An 18778-nucleotide genomic window follows, 5' to 3' on the forward strand; every position below is an offset into this window, starting at 1 on the left:
TTTCTGGAGAGTTGTGGGTGTTTGCGAATAAATGTGCCTTATTATAGCCACCTGTAGTGTCGTCAGATAATTTCCAGTGGTGCTTCTTATTTTACACCATTTTCAACACTATAAGTTTAGCTTGATAAAGTTTAAGGTTTTCAAAGACTGGGTCTCTGATTTTTTCACACCCCTCCCCCCCCCCCCCCCCCCCCCCAATCTCTGATATGGCCGTTTACAAAGGATAGAGTCTTCAACTCAGTGAGGACGCGCATTCTTATCATTCAACGACGCTTGAAGACGCGTTGTGAACCAAAGAAACATAATTTCGTCATAGTCTATTTAAAACATACAAATCCGTGTATCTGATTTTTTGTATGATGGTTTGACGTGTGCCACAACATTGCCCTTGGTCTGCTGTTGATCGGACATGTGTGTCTACAACGTCATTAAGATTGAGCTTGGCACAATGAGGATTCGAACCAGGCCAATCTGCTTCGCGGTCCAGCATGATATTGATTGAGTTTATGACGCATGAGCAGCGACGCTACACCAGTACATGTACTATCGGGGGTGGACACTGTGGCACCAGCCTCTTCATACTTCAAAATCTTGTGTTTACTTTTATAGCCGGAGGTCGGGGAGTCATTGGGCATTTGGCTGAGGCTGAGGCTGAAAATCAAATCAGCAGAATAGTTCGATGCCCATTCTTTTTCTAGAGGCGCATCTTCGCAACAAAAAAAAAGAGTCCCTGATAAACGTTTTAATCATCTGCATGCCATAGATCTACTCTAAACATACGCTTCTCTACACATGGTCAATGGGTCACAGACTGATGCTCGTAAGGGAATTTGCATTTTTACCCATGCCTCAATTTTCCCATTTTTCAATTAGTTTCACAGTGGCGAGGCTGAAATGGTGTACTATACAATTGTTTGGTTTTAAACCAGTTTAGTACCGGTAGAGTTTTCGCAATCCCCTGAAAAAGACATGAGCTTGATTCTTTAGGAAAGATAGTTCATCAAAGACCCGTATCTCCATCTTTCCTCTGGGTGTACCGGTACCTTAAATTACTCAGGTAGTAGGCCCTGTAAGTAGAATCGAAGCAGCGGGCATACTAATGCTGAGGTATAAAACTCTGAACTTGTGCTTACCAATAATCTCATGTGTTGCAGATCAAGGATGTGGCATGTTTGATATAAAGACTGGACGGGTCACATTTTTACCAACTGACGAGTAGCCTAGTAATTATCGCTTCGTCTAGCAACAACTAACATACAAAGTTTGAAACCTCTACGGGTCAAAGGATTAACATGACAATTATGTTGTGCAAAACGATAGGCCATATCTGACGTCAAGATGAATTTGCGACAAAAGTAGGCTATATCTCTTTGGCTTAATGGTGGCGACTCATTTGTTTGTTTTACCATGGCACTTGATCTCTCTTTGTGTTTCCCTTCCACTGCAAGCAACACTGTCCTTGGATACTTTTGGTGGGAAAGAAAACCTCCCGATCCCCCCAACTTTAGAAGAAAACAACTACAAAAACCACATTTTATTAGCCTTACGTCAGTCTTCCGGCGACCACCTCCAGTTGGGACCTCAAAAGGATGGTTTGTGTTCTTCATTTTGATCAGCGCCGCCCTGCTTCAGACGGTGGCCGTCTTACAAAAACTAGACTAGTCTCTCTCTCTCTCTCTCTCTCTCTCTCTCTCTCTCTCTCTCTTTGTGTAGGTGTGTGTGTGTGTGTGTGTGCGGCGCGTCGCGCGTGTACGGGCGGGAAGGCGTGTATACATGTAGGCCTACCTATAGACCCTACTTGCATACATTTTATTAGTGAATAGACTGGACTAAGGGCCAAGGTCCACATACTCCGCTTTCGTACGCTTACGTACTCACAAAGTGCGTATGGGAGCGTTCAACCTTTTATTTCTATATTTCCTGGGCTCACTGCGGACGACACGCTTCCTCACGCTTACGTGAAAAACGTAAGACGTCTTGCATGTCAAACATTTTCCGTACGTACTGTACGTTTTGGTTACCTTTTAGAAGAAATTTGGTTATCTTTTGTTTGCTCACTTTTACCTTTAAAATTAAATTAATGCCACTTGACTTTGATCTCAGTCTCCAAACTGTGATTTTTAAATTTTTTTATTTTTTTTTTGGGGGGGGGGTTGTTTTTTCGTTTGACATGTTGATTTAAGGAATAGTCTATTAAGTTTACATCATTGTTAATTATTGAATTTGTTATTCTGAATTTCAATAGTCGTTTTGTTATTTGTTTATTTCTGCTCCCATTTTTCAAAGTAAACAAACGTGCCTGAAAAGAACACGCTCTTTTGGGAGGCTCAGAGTGGGCTTTTACTTAAATGACGGATATGGTTTAGACCATTTACTTAGGTCATACTACAATGACAACAGCGAAGAAGAAGAAGGAGAAGGAGAAAGAGAACAACAACCACAAATACAAATACAATAACAACAACAACAACAGAAGCAGCAACAGCAGCAGCAGCAACATCTTACATCAGTTGTCAGCCTTTCAGTTGGTGAAATGGTCTTCCTCCAGTTCGTATTCTGTTTTTAAATATGTAGTCCACATAATTCCAAAAGGCTTTGAAATCTTGCCTTCGGCATGGAAAATATGCAAAGCATGTTTCGTTATCATCAAGAATTTGACGCAACATTCTAAATTCTCCTGTTTTGCCTCGTTCTTTGAATATGGGATGTACCCAGAATCGGCGGTGACCTTGCATATACATATACCTCCTCTTCAACCACCATAAAAAAAATTCTTCTTCCTTGTTAACGCCATGTCTTTAGATCTAGGTATGATGCGCATAAAAAATTACCGTACGTGTGAGGACGCTGTGGACACGGGCTAGCCGCAACGTTAACGTACGTACTTTGTGATGAAGCGTGCTGAAGCGTGATGCGGACGCTGTGAACCCTTGCTCTAAGCAAGTCAATGCTCTAGGAATGGACGGCACCAGTCGCTCACCACAAGTTGGGGTATTTTTAGTTTATAGAAAGATTAAAATTTCATAATGATTGTGTCCTTGAAATAAATTCATATAGCCTACCGTTCCGAGTTCGGATCTCTGTTGTTGGGGACATTTATAAACGCTTTACATTGTCATAATTCTGTCGTATTAGAGAGTCATTTATAAACAACAGCCACTTTCCTAATAACGTTCTAACGTTCGTTGCGCTGAAAGGGCCGTAAAACCAATACCAGAAATCGTTATCAGTAGGCCCTATATACTGCTTATTAAGTGTTGCAGCCTGTTGTGTTGCATCCGTTTTTTATTGTGCCAATACGTGATTTTGTTAGTTTCGGCTTTTATCTGAAGACGGAGACGCGAAAAAAAAACCCCAAACCACAATAAACATTTATTAAATAAAATATTTCGCATTTTAAAGAACAAAAGTAAACAATGTATCCTCATGACAGGAGTTTCTCGTTTCTTCCCCAAATAAAGAGGACACAACTGCTTACTCGCCTCTTTATTATAATATCGAAGCTTTAAACCGATTGCCGCCCGTGTGAAGGTCGAGTGGCTTGCATTCATTAGCGGAGCCCGGCAGAGGAAGTAGGCCAAGCGTCGAGCGTCTCGGGGTTGATTCCACCTCGGCCGCCGCCCCGATAGGTGCCTTTGGATGGTGCTATTTGTCAACTGAAATGTATCCCCAGGAATAGATGATCGGTGGGAGTTTCTGGAACCAGTTTGCAGCAGGTAATGTTATGAATTCCCGTCAGTGGTGCAGAAAACGTAAAGACTGACCAAGATGGCGAGCTAGACGGGACAAAGCAGTAATGGCGGAGGCCCGGGGTTCGCATCCCATGTCTGCCGGTGTCCTAGTTTACTTAGCTTTCAAAGGGTTCGCAAGAGATCTGCCTTGATAAAAGAAAACCATTGAATTTATTATAGGTTCACATAAATACGACCATAATGACCATGGAATATGTGTTAAGGACTTTTATACGGGTAGGCCCTACGACTCTCTTGTCTTGTCACTTTCTTAGAATCTATTCTTAGACCGAGGCCTAGGATTTTAGGTCTCGGAGTCTCGGCCCAGAGCTGACCCTTGCATTGAAACCCGCAACAGCTGAGAAGACCCTGGAAGTGTGAAGAAGTTTGGGCCGGATAATAGACAAGCATACACTCTCTCTACTTATTGAAACACTTAATAAGTCTAGCTAGATAGGACATTATACACAGAGACTGCAGTAATTGACCTGACATGTTACTTTTATGAATGTCTAGCCAATCTCGTAAAATTTAGTGTGTACACAGCCTCTAGTGCCAAGCTTGTCATAACATACTCTGGGCCTACATTTCTGTTCTGCCCAACTCTAATCTGAGCTTGATGAATGGCTTTCAAATCTGAAATTAAGAAAAATCAGCTAGATTTGTAAATCCAGACCTAGATCTACTTCTGACTGGAGATTTTAGATTATATAAGACAGTTTTTTCCAGGCCTCATTTTTTTTCTTTTTTACACACGAAAGCTTCATCATCAATATTAGGGTTAGAGAGTTAATTATGGCCAGTGAGATTTTGGAGATCTGACCTCTACTCATGGTAGTAAAATAGTAGGTATAGAGTTTGTGTGTACAGATCCAGGTAATCTTACAGATTTGCCCACGTTATTCACATTTTTTGTTAGATTGGGCCAGTAAGGTAAGGGTTGGGGTATCTATATTTTTAATAAGATGCAATTGTTATTGTGAAGTGACTATTTGAACTATTTCTCCGAACGTTCGCGAAAATAAAGTGGAACTCTATTTCTCCGAACGGTTTCCGATTTCGAGATTTTTGGGGTCATTTGCCAGATTTAGGAGTCTTTTCATTTATGCCTTTCTGCAAGGACTGGGAAGAAGCATTTTTTTTCATCAAATTCAGTTTCTTGAGCTAGAGATTTTTAAATGTCTGAATATTCAGATACTTCTGTTGTTGTTTAGCCAACGTTCCCGGACTAGAATCTATACTTTATTTGAAAATACCTTCAAAAGGTACTGCAAGAAAACGAGACTGCTCGACCTTGGCAGTAACCTATTTTGCATAAAAAGTCACCCAGCATTTAAACTAAAATCCTTCATCTAAAAAAAAAAATCCGTCCACGCCCCCCACCCGTTCACACCTTACACACACACACACACACACAAACACACATCCCACATGCACACTCACACACACACACACACACACACACGGGCCACTCCTTATAATATTTTAATATCAACAAATCTCGGGAACCGAAACCGTTCTGAGAAATAGTTAAGTTTATTTTCCCAAACGTTCGGAGAAATAGAGCCGGCCTTATTATTGTTGAGGCTTTTAGAGGGTAAACCTTTTAACCCTGCCCCAACTGTAACCAGTACCTGTACCCCATCCCTTTCCATAGATACCGGAATCCAGGAAATCGTTTGGCAAATGTGAATAAAATGTGCAGATGTGGAAGATTACCCATTCGCATGATCTCATTCCATAGGTCCTGGGTTCAAAACTTGACAGCAAAAGAAAATTTTCTTCTCTAAAATGTTCTCCTTTCATCTCCTTTCCTGCTCTCTTTAACCATCCGTACGTCGTGTTTTTCCATTGTATCCATACTACGTGGGGAATTCTGCCACCACCTTCCAAAGAGTAAATTTACTCGTTAATCCGATCTGTGCGCTTCGCGTAGCAGTCTAATGATTTTTTTAGAAAAACTGAAAGTTTCAAAGAGATCTTTGGCACTAGAAGTATTCTAAAATGTGAAGAATACAACCCCAGGGGTCGGGATGACCCAAGGGCGTATGGATAGGGTTTATTCATGTTCATCTGCTTTCGTCTCCATTTTCTCTCCCCCCCCCCCCCTCCCCTTTGCCCCCCTACTCTGGGCTCCTGACTCTTTCTGCAGCTTTTCTACTGCGATGCCTTGGCTCCTCTGCTGTCTTCTAGTCACACCCCTGATCTTATGGTAGATATAAGATCAGATCACACACCTAGCCTTCTTGGATAGGGCGAAAAATATCAGAGATCCCACATGTTGCAATTTGCACACACGTTTAAGATCCCTTGGTGGTAAAATCGGTAAGAGTAGGCTTCAGCCGCCACCCAGGCAAAATTCAAAATTCCTACCAAAACTAAATATGTTTAAATGTGTCCAGTGCGCTCATATTACCTTTTGTGCAGGTGCAAGTGCCGTAAAACACACCAAAACAAATATATTATATGAAGGGACATTTTTCCTCACTCCACTTCCAAAATGAGTACTGTGTGGAATAGTAATATATATAGGGACTTCACAACTTTAATATGAACGAACAATTCATCTTTTTTTATCATAGATTATTGATTATAGTAAAAATGTGCAAGTGGGTTTAAGGTGGGCTTCTTCCTGTGAGGGTGTGCAGTCAAGGGGTTTTAATTACTTAATCTTTATTCTTTCTGTCAATCACTGTCAGAGAAGATGTGGGGATGCAAACGTGCTGCTGATTTATAAAAAGATGTTTTACGGATTTTTTTCCAGACTAAAGAAGTTGCTTCTTATTTTGCTTTCAGGTGTGCCTGGTTAATCGTGAAGAGGGGAAAAAATGTCTTCCGGTCGTGATGTTTCCTCTGATGACATTGATTCTATAGCCAACTTGCTGCGGACATTTCTACCTGACAATGAGAACCTACCAAAAACGGACAACACTTCTCAACTACTACATCATGTTGAAAGCACTATTGATTCAACCTCCTCAACTGCTGTCTTTCAAAATCAACATAATTTGCAAGTTTACTCTAATGAGCCTAACGCTTATGCTCATGCATATGCTACTCAGAAGAATGAACCTGAAGAGGCAAAGGTGGAAAAGTCTACAAAGTCTCCGAAGAAAGAACGACCTGAAACTCCAATGGAGGAAGGACCAAGAGAATCAGACCCTGAATGGGAACCAGACAAAGAGGAGGGGTCTGGGAACTCTGACAGTGACGCGACAATCGACATCCCTCTCAGTGAAATCACTGCCATGACGTCTTCAGCAAAGAAAAAGTCTGTCCCCGGTAGATCTAAAGAATCCTCGAAACCTCAGCCCACACCAGCAAATATACCTAGTAACTCTGTAAAACGCTATGTTTGTTTCATCTGTGATGCAAAATTTTCAGAACTGGAGCCTCACAATGAGCACATGAAGTCCCACTGTTTTGACCCAATAGACATGAAGTGCTTCGACTGTGGGGAGAGGTTCAACCGAAGGACTGCGTTCAACGTTCACCGCAGGCTTTCCACGTACGAGCTCTGGGTGGATAAAGACAAGAAACAGCAGTTTGAGTTGAACCATGGGAGTGAAGCAAGAGAAAATGGAGGTGACCATGGTGAGATAAGATTCTTTTTCTCTTGTATTGGTCATCTTTGATCTTAGATGTTTGTAAGTGATGTCAGTATGTTGTGAAGATGAGTAAATATATATATATATATATATATATATATATATATAGTATATAGATTGTTCAGAGTCTGTGAAGCATGGTGAATGGTCAGTGGCTCTGGTGTAATAATAATGTGTTGTCTAGTTCCTCTTCTCTGTTATCTGACTTTCTAACTCATTGTGAAACTACTAAAGTTATAATGCATTTATGCATAGATTCTCTTTATACGTGACACATAAAGTTTTAAAACCTCAGTGTTTTTTTCTAAAGGCATTTTAATCAAGATTTTAATAACATTAACACTATCTTCTTTTTCTATGTCAAATAGTTAATGTATAGTATGGGCTGTCCATGTATACAGAAGTCTGGGAATTGTTCAAGCCTTCACCTCCTGCTAAAATAATTTGTGTCACGACACGGTGGAATCAGGCGCTCATCAATTTTGGAACATTTAAAGTTATTGGTATCATCTTAAAGCCTGTCCATTTGCCTTGCTTTTGGTGAAAAAAATATCCATTTATGTTGGATACAAACAAGTCGAGATATTGGCAATTGAAGGAGGTGAGGATCTGTTAGTTTCAGATGTAAAATTAGCGAGAAAATGGCCGCCAAAGTTGAGTAATTTCCTTACTTTGAGAGTCCGTGGAAACTGAAAATTTATATCTTTTTTACCTTTAATCAATGTTTTTCAGTAAAATCCACACAGAAATGTGTTTTATAATGAGCCTGAACGATATTGAGCCAAAAACAAAAATTTGATAAAGATTCCCAAACATGCCAAAAAATGCCATTTCTTGACTTTCATTATTTTGACGAGCGCCTGATTTCACCTCGCTACCTCACTTTTTATAAAATATAAATCAGGGTGAATATTAATTCAGTACTTTGTATGTTCATCATTTTCGTGAATGCACCCCACTTTGTCTGGATTGACCTTGACAGACTCAGAATAGTGGATCTCCTTTACAAGATATAATCACAGACTATCTTCATAAATTTGTCAGTATTTGCCCACCTTTGACTTTGAAGTAGGGTGTATTGTTTGCGGGCAAGTGTAAAAGAGCCTTTAGGGAGCTTTTTTTTCCGTAAATTACTTCTTCCAAGATTTCATTTTTTTAAAACAACATCTGAGTGTTTCTCTCTTTAAAATGTATGATCCATACTGTTTTTCTGTATTTTTGTTTATATGTTCACACATTAAGAGAAACCCTGCTGAACAAGTATACTGTCTTATAATCCTCTTATAATGAAATACTCAACTTTGTGTAAAAGTAGTTGTTTTTTTTTGTTCATCTTGCAAATTTATGTGTTTATAAATATCCCTTTTAAGTCTCTTCTGTAACTATTGTTGTTAGGTCGGAATTTTCTTTATATAGAGGGATTTATCTGAGTTTTTAAAGATCATCCTGTTGCCTTTAAACATGTTTGTGATAGTGAACTAAAGAAAATTATGAGTAATTATTTTGTTCTTGATTATCTGATTGTAGAGCCTCTGATTGTTTTTACTTTCAGATTTCAACACTGAACATTACATCTGCAACGAGTGTGGCTGTCCGTCCTACCGTTTCAAAACGTTTCTGAAGCATGTTCGCTCGCATAAAATGGAAACCCCTTACGTCTTCAAGTGCTCAGCCTGTCCCGAGGGTTACCCTGCCCCGTGCCAACTACGACAGCACATTGATTCCCAACACTCCCTGCTCATGCCATTCCAGTGTGACAAATGCCTGCGGAGGTTTAAGCTCAAGTGTTCCTTGGTCACACACACTAAGTTCTGTGAAGTAAATCCTGAAAGTATTCCGTACGTGAAAGAGATGCAGTTCATTGACCAACTGAGCCAGCAGAGGTGAGTCTTTCTTCAGTCACACATTCCACTTCCAGACTTACATTGGGTTTTTTTTCTTCTTTTTTTTGGGGGGGGGGGTGGGGGGGGGTTCCTGTACGTGTATGTCAAATTTGTGGGTGATTGGTGTGTTCTCTGGTGCAGTTTGCTACCTCTTTCCTATCTAGCATCTATCGTCCTGATCTCTCCTCCTTTTTTGTTTGTTACTCTCTTGTAACACCTCTAATCTTCGGCACATATATGACCTCAAACCTTAAATTGTGTTGCAAGTGCGATAGAACTCTTACTAAAACTAAAACTAAACTAAATGTCAAGTTTGAGAATATAATTGTGCTGGAGGCTTTCTAATTCAGCCTTGAATGGCTCATGACACCTCACAACAGATTGGATTTTTTTCTTGTTAGAAGAATCACAGGTCTTTTTGTAAAGTAACTATCTTTAATTATTGGATTATGCTTTTACAAATACTTCTTCGTTCCTGTTTTACTTTATATATTATCTTACTATGTCCATGGGTCTACAGCCATGTCTGTGTCATTGGTCTTTTTATTTAGATTAATTACCAGTGTGTTATTGAAAGAATGTTGTCAGAGGATGAATAGGCTTCAACTTAAGATTGTTAGACTGGATAAAAAATTGTGTAAAATTTCTCTAGCTTGATTGTATTTGATATTTTTGTCTAAATCATTCAAAGAAAGTGTGAATGAGTCACAACATTGGAAGGATGAATTTATGTTTGAACTGAATTGATTGTAGCAATGCCTAATTCATACTGATAATTCAGAGGTTGCTTGAGTACAGGGTCCATTTGTGAAAAATGAAAAAAGAATAGTTGGTGAGAGTGAAGGAAAGGTGGACTCATTAGGTCTTTTGAAGGCTTGATTTTCATTATTAATAGGCGTGTGTGAAAATGACAGATTCTGTTTCTGGCATCTCAGAACTGGTTTTACTTTTGCATAATTTATAGATCTATATATGCTACTGAAATGAAAGGTCTAAAGTCTGTGTTGTGAGTGATCAAACTATGTGTCTGCTGTTGCATCCTAGGGAGAACCGTAGAATCTTGGGTAGTGCTGACCCCATTGGTTTGGGAATTCAGTGGAAAGATGAATATTTTCTTAGAAATTATTATCTGGCAACGGATGTTGGTTGATATGATATTTTTTAAAGATATGATGTTGGTGCAACTCTTTATACCATATATATATATCTTTTTTTTTTTACACGATACAATTATAATTTTACTTTTTTCAGAATCACATAAGCTTGGTCATAAAATCAGTTAAACTACTTCAGATACTTGACTGTAGAATGGATGGTTGAATTGGGTACCAGGAAGTTAAGGGAAAAAATCAGGAAATGTGTCAGTAGAAATCTTTTTTTAACTGATATGTTTATAATCCTCTGCAACTTATTTATTTTCCTTAAAGTTTATTTTTCTTTTACAATTTTTTTCTGATTGAATTTCAATGGACAGCAAAAATATAATTTCTCTTTTAGCCACATATCTTCAACGAAACAATACCAAACAATTATTAGTGTATTGTAATTCATCAATGTTTTTTGTCTCCATCCACAGAAAGTACCAAGGCACAGACGGAGAGGAGGATGGCATGTCTCAATTCTCCTGTCCAATTTGCACTGTGATGTTCGATTCACCTCAAGAATTGCAAACCCATCTTCACTATCATGATGAAACCAAGCCATACAAATGTGAGGAATGTGGCCGGGGCTTCAGCAACAAGCGGGCTCTGCAGAAACACGAATCTCTCCACCAGAGTCATGATGAGTGCTGGTGCAAGATCTGTGGTGTCCAGCTACTGACCAAGAGTGGCTACAACGCTCACCTGAGGGGCCACAGAAACCAAGAGATGCTGCAGGCGGAGGCAGCCAAGGTGAATGCTCCTTGCCCTATACAACCACCGCCCAGCTCCTCTTCTGAGTCTGCTGCAGAAATTTTAATGAAAATCAAAGTGAACAGTGAGTCTCGTGGTCGGAGAGGAGACAGTTCAGGCAAGCCTAAAACCAATCGTAAGGGCTCTTTTAAAAAGGCCAAGTCTTATGCCTGTCCGGTTTGTGGCATGCTGTTCCACAGCGGTGGGGAAAAGTTCCAGGCTCATGCTCGCCGGGAGCACAAGGACGCAGAGTTTGAAAAGTGCAAGTTGTGTTTCAAGTCATACTTAGGTAAGGAAAACTTGGCCAGACATCTGAGACTGCACCAGATGTACACCACCACCTTTACTTGTGATGACTGTGGCAAGGTGTTCAGGCGTAAGTACGCTCTGCAAGTTCATAAGAAGCTGCACACTTTCAAGAAATTTGTCAGTTGTGATATATGTGGGCAAGAGTTCCGTTTTGTCTCCGAGGTTGATAAGCACAAGCACACCAAGCATCGCTATGATCGGATGCTAAATATTTATAAGTGTAGCATTTGCGGGCAGCGCTTTCCAATGTTGAGTCACCTGAGTGTTCACTGTCACAGTCATAATATGCCTGATGCAAAACCGTTCGAGTGTGATTTGTGTAAAATTTCCTACAGCAACAGTACAGAACTGAAGCAACACATCTACCAAAAACACGACAAGCTCATGAACACACTGGGAGAGGCTGTGTACATTCCAAGCACGGGAAGCTTCATATCATTCCCCGGGGGCGACGCAGCTGATGGTGTGGTCGTTAAACCGGAAGATATCGGTGGAGAGGAACAAGGAGAGCATACCAACAAGACAGGGAACGCAAAAGCCGACGGTTCTGACGCTCCAATGGATTTGTCAGCCTCAGAGCAAAAGAACGGCACTGATGGTGTAGAAGTTAAAGAGGAGAAAGATGATAAGAGTCTGGCCCATACGTACGTGGATGCATACAACTGGGCTACAAGACAGAGTACAATACAGGCAAAGTACCTGAAGCGGTATGTCTGTGAGGTTTGTGATAAGGCGTTTTCTTCCAACTCTGACCTCAAAACCCATAGAAGGACCCACAGCGGAGAAACTCCTTTTAAGTGTGATTACTGTGAGAGAAGTTTTAAACAAAGGGGTCATAGAAAACTTCACATCCAGGTTGCTCACACGAAAGAAATGCCATATAAATGCCACTTGTGTGACTCTGCGTTCCCCACCCGCTATCGGTACCAAGTTCATGTAAAGCGTCACTCTGGGGTTAGAGAGTTCAAGTGTAACCATTGTGAGAAAGAGTATTACACTTTTGGAAAGCTGAATGAGCACAAAAAGAAGCGGCACCAAGCTGAGTGGCAGGAGGAGCAGGCACAGAAACTAGCTAAAGCTCAATAGACTTTCTTCTTCGTCTGTGGTAGTCTTCAGACTTGTCTTGAGATGTTTCTCTTGGATAATATAACCATAACTTTTTGAAAAAGTTTATGCGACATGTGAAGATAAATTTTGCAAATACATGCATAATTCTCCCAAGTTACCTCCCAGTGTAATGGAAATTGTGTAAGGCAAGCTTTAAAGATATTCTTGGACTGTTTTTTTTATATATATAAATATACTAAGCCAGTTCATCAGTTTATTGGGATGTTTTTCGTAGGCAGGCTTTACAAAGAATTCCTAGATACCTTGAAAGGTCAACTCCAAGACCCTTTTAAATGTCTTTTTCGGGCCTTTCCTAGACTTTGATGAATGTCTTATTTGGCACTATATGAAGTTTGTTTTAAATATAATAACAAGAGCCTTTGCATTTTTTAAAAAGAGAATGGAATCGGTATAACAACCGAAAATTTAGCTGATCCTGTTTGGGCTGGGGTTTATTTTTTTATTATTATTAATTTTTTTTTTTCCCCAGTTGAGTTGAAGAACTGTTTTGATAGATATTAGAAGGGAGTTGAATTTAGGTTTTTGACACCATCCTGTAAAGAAGTATACTGACATGATAAGTCAGAGTAGTAATAAAAATGGTATTTGTTGGGATGGGGGAGAGACAAAGTTTCTGCCTGAATACTTCTCACAATGACTTTCACCAAAAAGATACAGTATATCAGGGGCAAAAATGGAGGTGTGATATTGCATTTTTGTATTTTTATGTATATTATAACTGAATGTTTTTTAAGATACATCATGACTATTCAGAGTATAATATAATGTTTATGTGTTTGTTGTTGTGATTGTGTAGTTTTAGATCCTGCTGAAGTCTAAGTAAAAAGATATAATATTAGAATTACTCTCCTGAAAATTGGAATAGGTCTGCCATGCCACTTGTACCTTTGTAATAGACAACAAACAAGAGAGGGGTTATTAAACAGTTTAAACTGGGTCAAAGAAGAAGTTAAAAAAGCAACACCCATTCTGTTTGAATACTTAGTTGTTTTTTTTTTCTTTTGTACAAACTGTTTATTAGTGCACGCTTCTGTCTTATTTGCTCCTTTTATTTTTTTGGTAGCATTTGTATTTAAACCTCATCTGCTCTTAATAAAATGAGATAGAGCTAACTAGCCTTAAAACTGCAACTCACATCTTTTTTACATTCAAAAGAAAATTTTGGTGTACTCAATTCTGTTTTGTTCTAGAATTGTGTCAGCTTTTGTTCTTACAATAACAGCTCTTTTTTTTTTTTTGAAAGCCTTTATACAATGATATATATATATATGTGTGGAAGTAAATAAGGAGAAGGGCTTGGTAGAGCGTTTCATTTTTCCTTGTCAGTGTAATTTTAGTAGCTTTTGTTGTGTAACTTAGTGTAAACTGAAAGTCATTCTTTAAAATGAAGAGATTGGATTTATACTTTTCCTATTGTTTTTATCATAAGACAGCAAAAAATATTTTTGGAGTGCTTTCCTAAAAATGTCAGAATGATTTTTTTAGTTAAATTGCAATTCATTGGAAGCTGCAGGAGTGTGTATTTTCTCAGGATAATGTGTTCTTCTATATTTTGTACCAACACCTGTGGTATAATGAATTCAGGGTTATTCAACTCTACCTTGCCTGCAAAAGATCTGTTGGGGTACGGTATGGTATTCCCACATCCAGGGTTTGCCCTGGCTGGCAAGGTCAGACTGAGTCTCTGCAGCCTCCACCCTAAATGATCTAAATTATCATTAGCATATTTCATGTAAGGCCATTGTATTTCTCATTGAATAGTTGAGTGAGGATATGGAGGCCTTCAAAATTGTTGGATTTTTTACTGTGCCAGGAGAACGTCTCTTTTAACTTATTTCTGAATGGCGTATAACTTTTGAATGTAACATTTACTTTCATCTTTCTTTCAACTCTTTCTTATTCATGTTTGTAACACTGTAGTTGTTTTATTTCCCTATAATAAAATCGTGCCATGTATGTTGTGTTTGGTGGTTTCCACATCTATCAATTTCTTTCAACATAATTTATCTGATTTAACTGTTTTATTTTTTATTTTTTCAGAATATAGATCCACAAAGTGGGTCATTTGTTGGCTTGATCCCTTAGAAATCGTATGGGTGGTTGGCGGGCACTCTTTTGTGGTTTGCTTCTTCTTTTCTATCAAACATCTATCGTCTTTATCTCCCCTCCTTCTTTTTCGTGTTTGCTACTCTCTTGTAACACCTCTAATCTTCGGCACTTATATGACCTTATTGTGTTGCAAGTGCCATAAAACACTTACTAAAACTAAAACTAAATCGCAAACTGAAAGAGTTAAAAGTCAGGGATTGCTCTTTAGTGTCCCTTTGTGCTGTGAAAATAGATCTACATCAATTGCCAGCAGCTGTTGTATAAGTTGATGGAGAGAGAGAATTTAGGATGAGTAGACAGGGCAGTAGCTTAGAGTCTTCCACAAAGAGCACACAAAACAGGGACAAATGATAAGAGTTGTACAGCCTGTGTTGTGTTGGTGTTGTAAATGAGAACATTACTGCTCCTTGTTTGTTAATTTATTTATCTTTGTACATAAAAAGCAAAGAAAAATTTTTTTTTAAATTAAAAGATATGTTTGTCTGTTGTTACTGTTGTCTATTCATCGTAAATCTTTATATCAAATGGGTATTGTGTATGTGCTGTTGGAGTTTATGTTGTGTAATGGATTTGTTTATCCTTTTGTGTCCATCTGTGACCTGAGACTTGTTGAGAAGTTACTTGAACTTTAATTTGAAAGTTGTGGGGCATTGCTTGTATGGCAGTTTGTATCAGAAATGTTCACTTCAGTTGTAATATACTACCGGGGCGAATTTCTTGTCGTGAGATTGATGATTTTTCCCTATCATCATTGTCTAGTCATTGTTGTTAGAATGAATGTTGAAAATAATGTATGGAACTTTCGAAAACATCAAGATGTCTTGATGTGAGCCTAAGGTCTGAGAGCTGGCATATAATATATGTTTGTTTTTCTTTTTAGTCCTTACTCCTTTTTTTTCTCTCCCCCTCTTGGGTCCTCTAAGTTAGTCCTAAGTTCTAACCATCACTCTCCCACCCCTCCCCAGCACCCACACTTGTGTACTTTTTTTTTCACTTCAGCAGGAGTACACAACCCCCCCCCCCCCCCCCCCCCCCCCCGATTGAAATATTGAAATAAAACAACACACAAAGAGAACTAATGCTAACTGCGCATGTGTGATATGATATTTTGTGTGTTCTCTGTATTTTTTTTTTTTTTACTTAAGTCATTGGTCTGACTGGGAAAGTTTGATTTGAAATGCGAGTAACAGCTAATTCAATCAAGAAATTAAACAGCATTATGATTATGTTATAAAGTAGTCTGCCTATAGGGTAAGTATTTAGTTTGTAACATCTGCTCTGTTCTTTGTGGAATCAAAAATATTTTGATCGAACTAGAGCTGGAATGTTTATATATATATATCTTTATCAGAAATTGATTTTATATATATATCTCTTTATCAGAAATTGATTTTACCTTTCATATCAGTTATTGTCCCACTTCACAAGTAATATTCGAAGTTGGAGTGACTCCCTGATAAAATTAAGTCTCTCAATAGCACTTCAGCAGAGTGAGAGTTTTTCTCCGAAATTGTATGGGTGGATGAGAATTGTGAGGTGAGGTTGGACTTGCCTTGTAGAGTGATCCTAGGTTTGTTCTGTGGTCAATTTGATTGATGTTCACTGTCGTTAATAACTGTTGTTAAAATTTTCCCCTACTATATTTACAATTTGAGATTTGCTCACAAAAATGCAATTACTGAAAACCCATTTTTATGACAAGATATACAAATACAATGAAGAGTTAAAAGAAAATTTTCGATTTGGGAATTTCATTGTCTGTGACAAAAGCATGTTTTACAGCGATCTGACATGTGTAAATGATGAATTAGCCTTAGAATGTATCAAAAGCATGTCTTATAGATTCAGAATTATATAGACTTGAATAAAAGACAAGTGTATGTGATCAAATTTTAACATCATTGTCTGGAACAAAAATACATGTTTGTGAACATAGATTACATATTTGCAATTCAATTTTGACCTACCTAGTAAACATTTCTGTGTTGTGGTATATTATCGATGTCACTTTGTAAAGTAGGCCTAGTTAGTCAGTGATGATGATTTCTTACAAGGTATGTACATGTATATTTGTCAATATAATAATATAGAAAGTTTTATTTTTAAAAAAGAAACAAGAGCTGTTGTTATGGAGTGCATGTGCTTTGCTTTGGTGCACATGTTACATTACAAACTTTTAATGGCATTTTCTAAGTAAATATAGTGTATCTGTATTATAATATCAGAGGAAGCATTACATGTATCTTCTTGCAAGTTCAAGGTATTTGAAGTTTTAACTGTGGTAAATTGTCAGCCTGTCTGGATTTCAAGTTAATTTTGAAAGTTGTGAGTTGGTGTTTGAATCATGTGTGAAAAAGTCACTGTTTGAATGTATGAAAAAGTCTCTGTTTGAATATCTGAATTTGTAAGCTGTTTGATTTAGTTGGTCATTATTAATAAAGAGCGTCAATGTATTACAGGAATCTTTTTTCGGCTCTATTTTGTTGTATTTTATGTCATGCGTGCTGACTTCTGTAACACAGTTGGTTACAGATTTGATCAAGAAAGGGGTACTAAAGATAGGTCTTTGTTTTTGGGGGGGGTTTTCTTAGTATATTTATTATGCTAAATGTTTTATACCCCCTGACACAATTTAAATAGTTTTAATGATAGTGGTGTAGGTCTGTCGGGAATTACATTTAAACAACTGAAGGGAACAATTATCAGGTATATTCAGTGTCCCATCCTTCAGCATGATCATCAGTAGCGCATTTGTACATTTTTGCAACAAAAGGGTTGGAAATTATTTTTTATGTCGTCTTATCCCGTGGGCCAAGCGATGATTAATGTTTATTTGTTTTTGTTTCTCTGTTGTTGTTTTTTTGGTTGTTTTTTGTGTTGTTGTTGGGATTTTTTTTGGGGGGGGACGATGAAAAAGTCTTGAGTTTTTATCGGAAAGGAAAGAGGAAAAGACGTTTTTATTGTTCCATCTTGGGAACTATTGTTTCATGATGATAATGATAACATATTATGTAAATGTACGTGTTGCTACAAGCACAATACATGTCAAATACGCGTGCAGAACTTCAACATTGAACAGGAGTTAAATCTTTTGTTCTTCTTACTTCCATCTCGCAAGTCACAAGAGGGTGGGGGAAGGGAATGAGAGCCTGACACTGACACCGAATGTTTGCTCTTACAAAGAGCCTGTCTTCTGTAGAGATGTTTGCCTATTTTTTAATTTTTTGTTTAAAGTTTTAGTTGAAATCTCCCAACAAGACTCCCACTGAAAATATTTAAGGGCGGAATACTGGTCCTGCCGAGTAGGCCTACTGACTGAGAAAGTAATAAAGAAATGGAGAGATGGAAAGTCCAAATAAACTCTCACATGCTCACCTTGACATAGAGCAGACGTTGTGTGACATTTCGTCATGACAGTGGTCGTTCCTCTGCTTCTGTGCACTGCAGAATCCGAAGTAACGTCAGTAAGTTGTTACCGCCTGAAGCTCTGGTTGTGGTTGACCAAAAGGATCTCTCTCTCTCTCTCTTTCTCTCTCTCTCTCTCTCTCTCTCTCTCTCTCTCTCTCTCTCTCTCTCTCTCTCTCTCTCTTGCTCTCTCTCTCTCTCTCTCTGTCTCTCTTGCTCTCTCTGTCTGTATGTCTGTCTCTCTCTATACACACATACATGTGTATTAAATACAGGCCTCCTAAATACAGCTCAAAGAAAGAGAATGAGATGTCTCTGTCTCTCTTTGTCTCTCTCTCTGTCTCTCTCTCTGTCTCTCTCTCTCTCTCTCTCTCTCTCTCTCTCTCTCTCTCTCTCTCTCTCTCTCTCTCTTTCTCTCTCTCTCGTTATGTTATAGTCTGTGTGTATGTGTGTGTGTGTGTGTGTATCTTGGGAGTAGTCTAGTGAAATTATTTCGAATGCAACTGAAGCTGGCAACAGGACTTTATTTTTGGGTCTTTTTTTTTTTTTAATGAGCGTTCTCAGTTATTTTTTCCATCGAGCGTTATAACAAATTTGACTATAAGAAAGGTCAGCATTTTTCGCCCTGCCTAGACTATTGATTTCTGGCAAAAGGAAATGTGGCCATCATCCTCATCATGATGATCATCATCATCATCATCATCTTCTTCTTC

General features: G+C 38.5%; 1 protein-coding gene across 1 annotated transcript; it reads left to right on the plus strand.

Annotated features, from left to right (window-relative positions):
• The first annotated feature begins 3530 nt into the window (after positions 1–3530).
• Positions 3531–14505, plus strand: LOC101848816 (zinc finger protein 728). Its single transcript, XM_005098051.3, has 4 exons — positions 3531–3716; positions 6528–7325; positions 8892–9222; positions 10799–14505. Exons 2-4 carry the CDS (start codon positions 6560–6562, stop codon positions 12507–12509), a joined length of 2808 nt encoding a protein of 935 aa, XP_005098108.1. The 5' UTR covers positions 3531–3716; positions 6528–6559; the 3' UTR covers positions 12510–14505.
• The last annotated feature ends 4273 nt before the right edge of the window (positions 14506–18778 follow it).

This window comes from Aplysia californica, unplaced genomic scaffold, assembly GCF_000002075.1.
Source record: "Aplysia californica isolate F4 #8 unplaced genomic scaffold, AplCal3.0 scaffold00171, whole genome shotgun sequence".
Classification (NCBI taxonomy): domain Eukaryota; kingdom Metazoa; phylum Mollusca; class Gastropoda; order Aplysiida; family Aplysiidae; genus Aplysia; species Aplysia californica.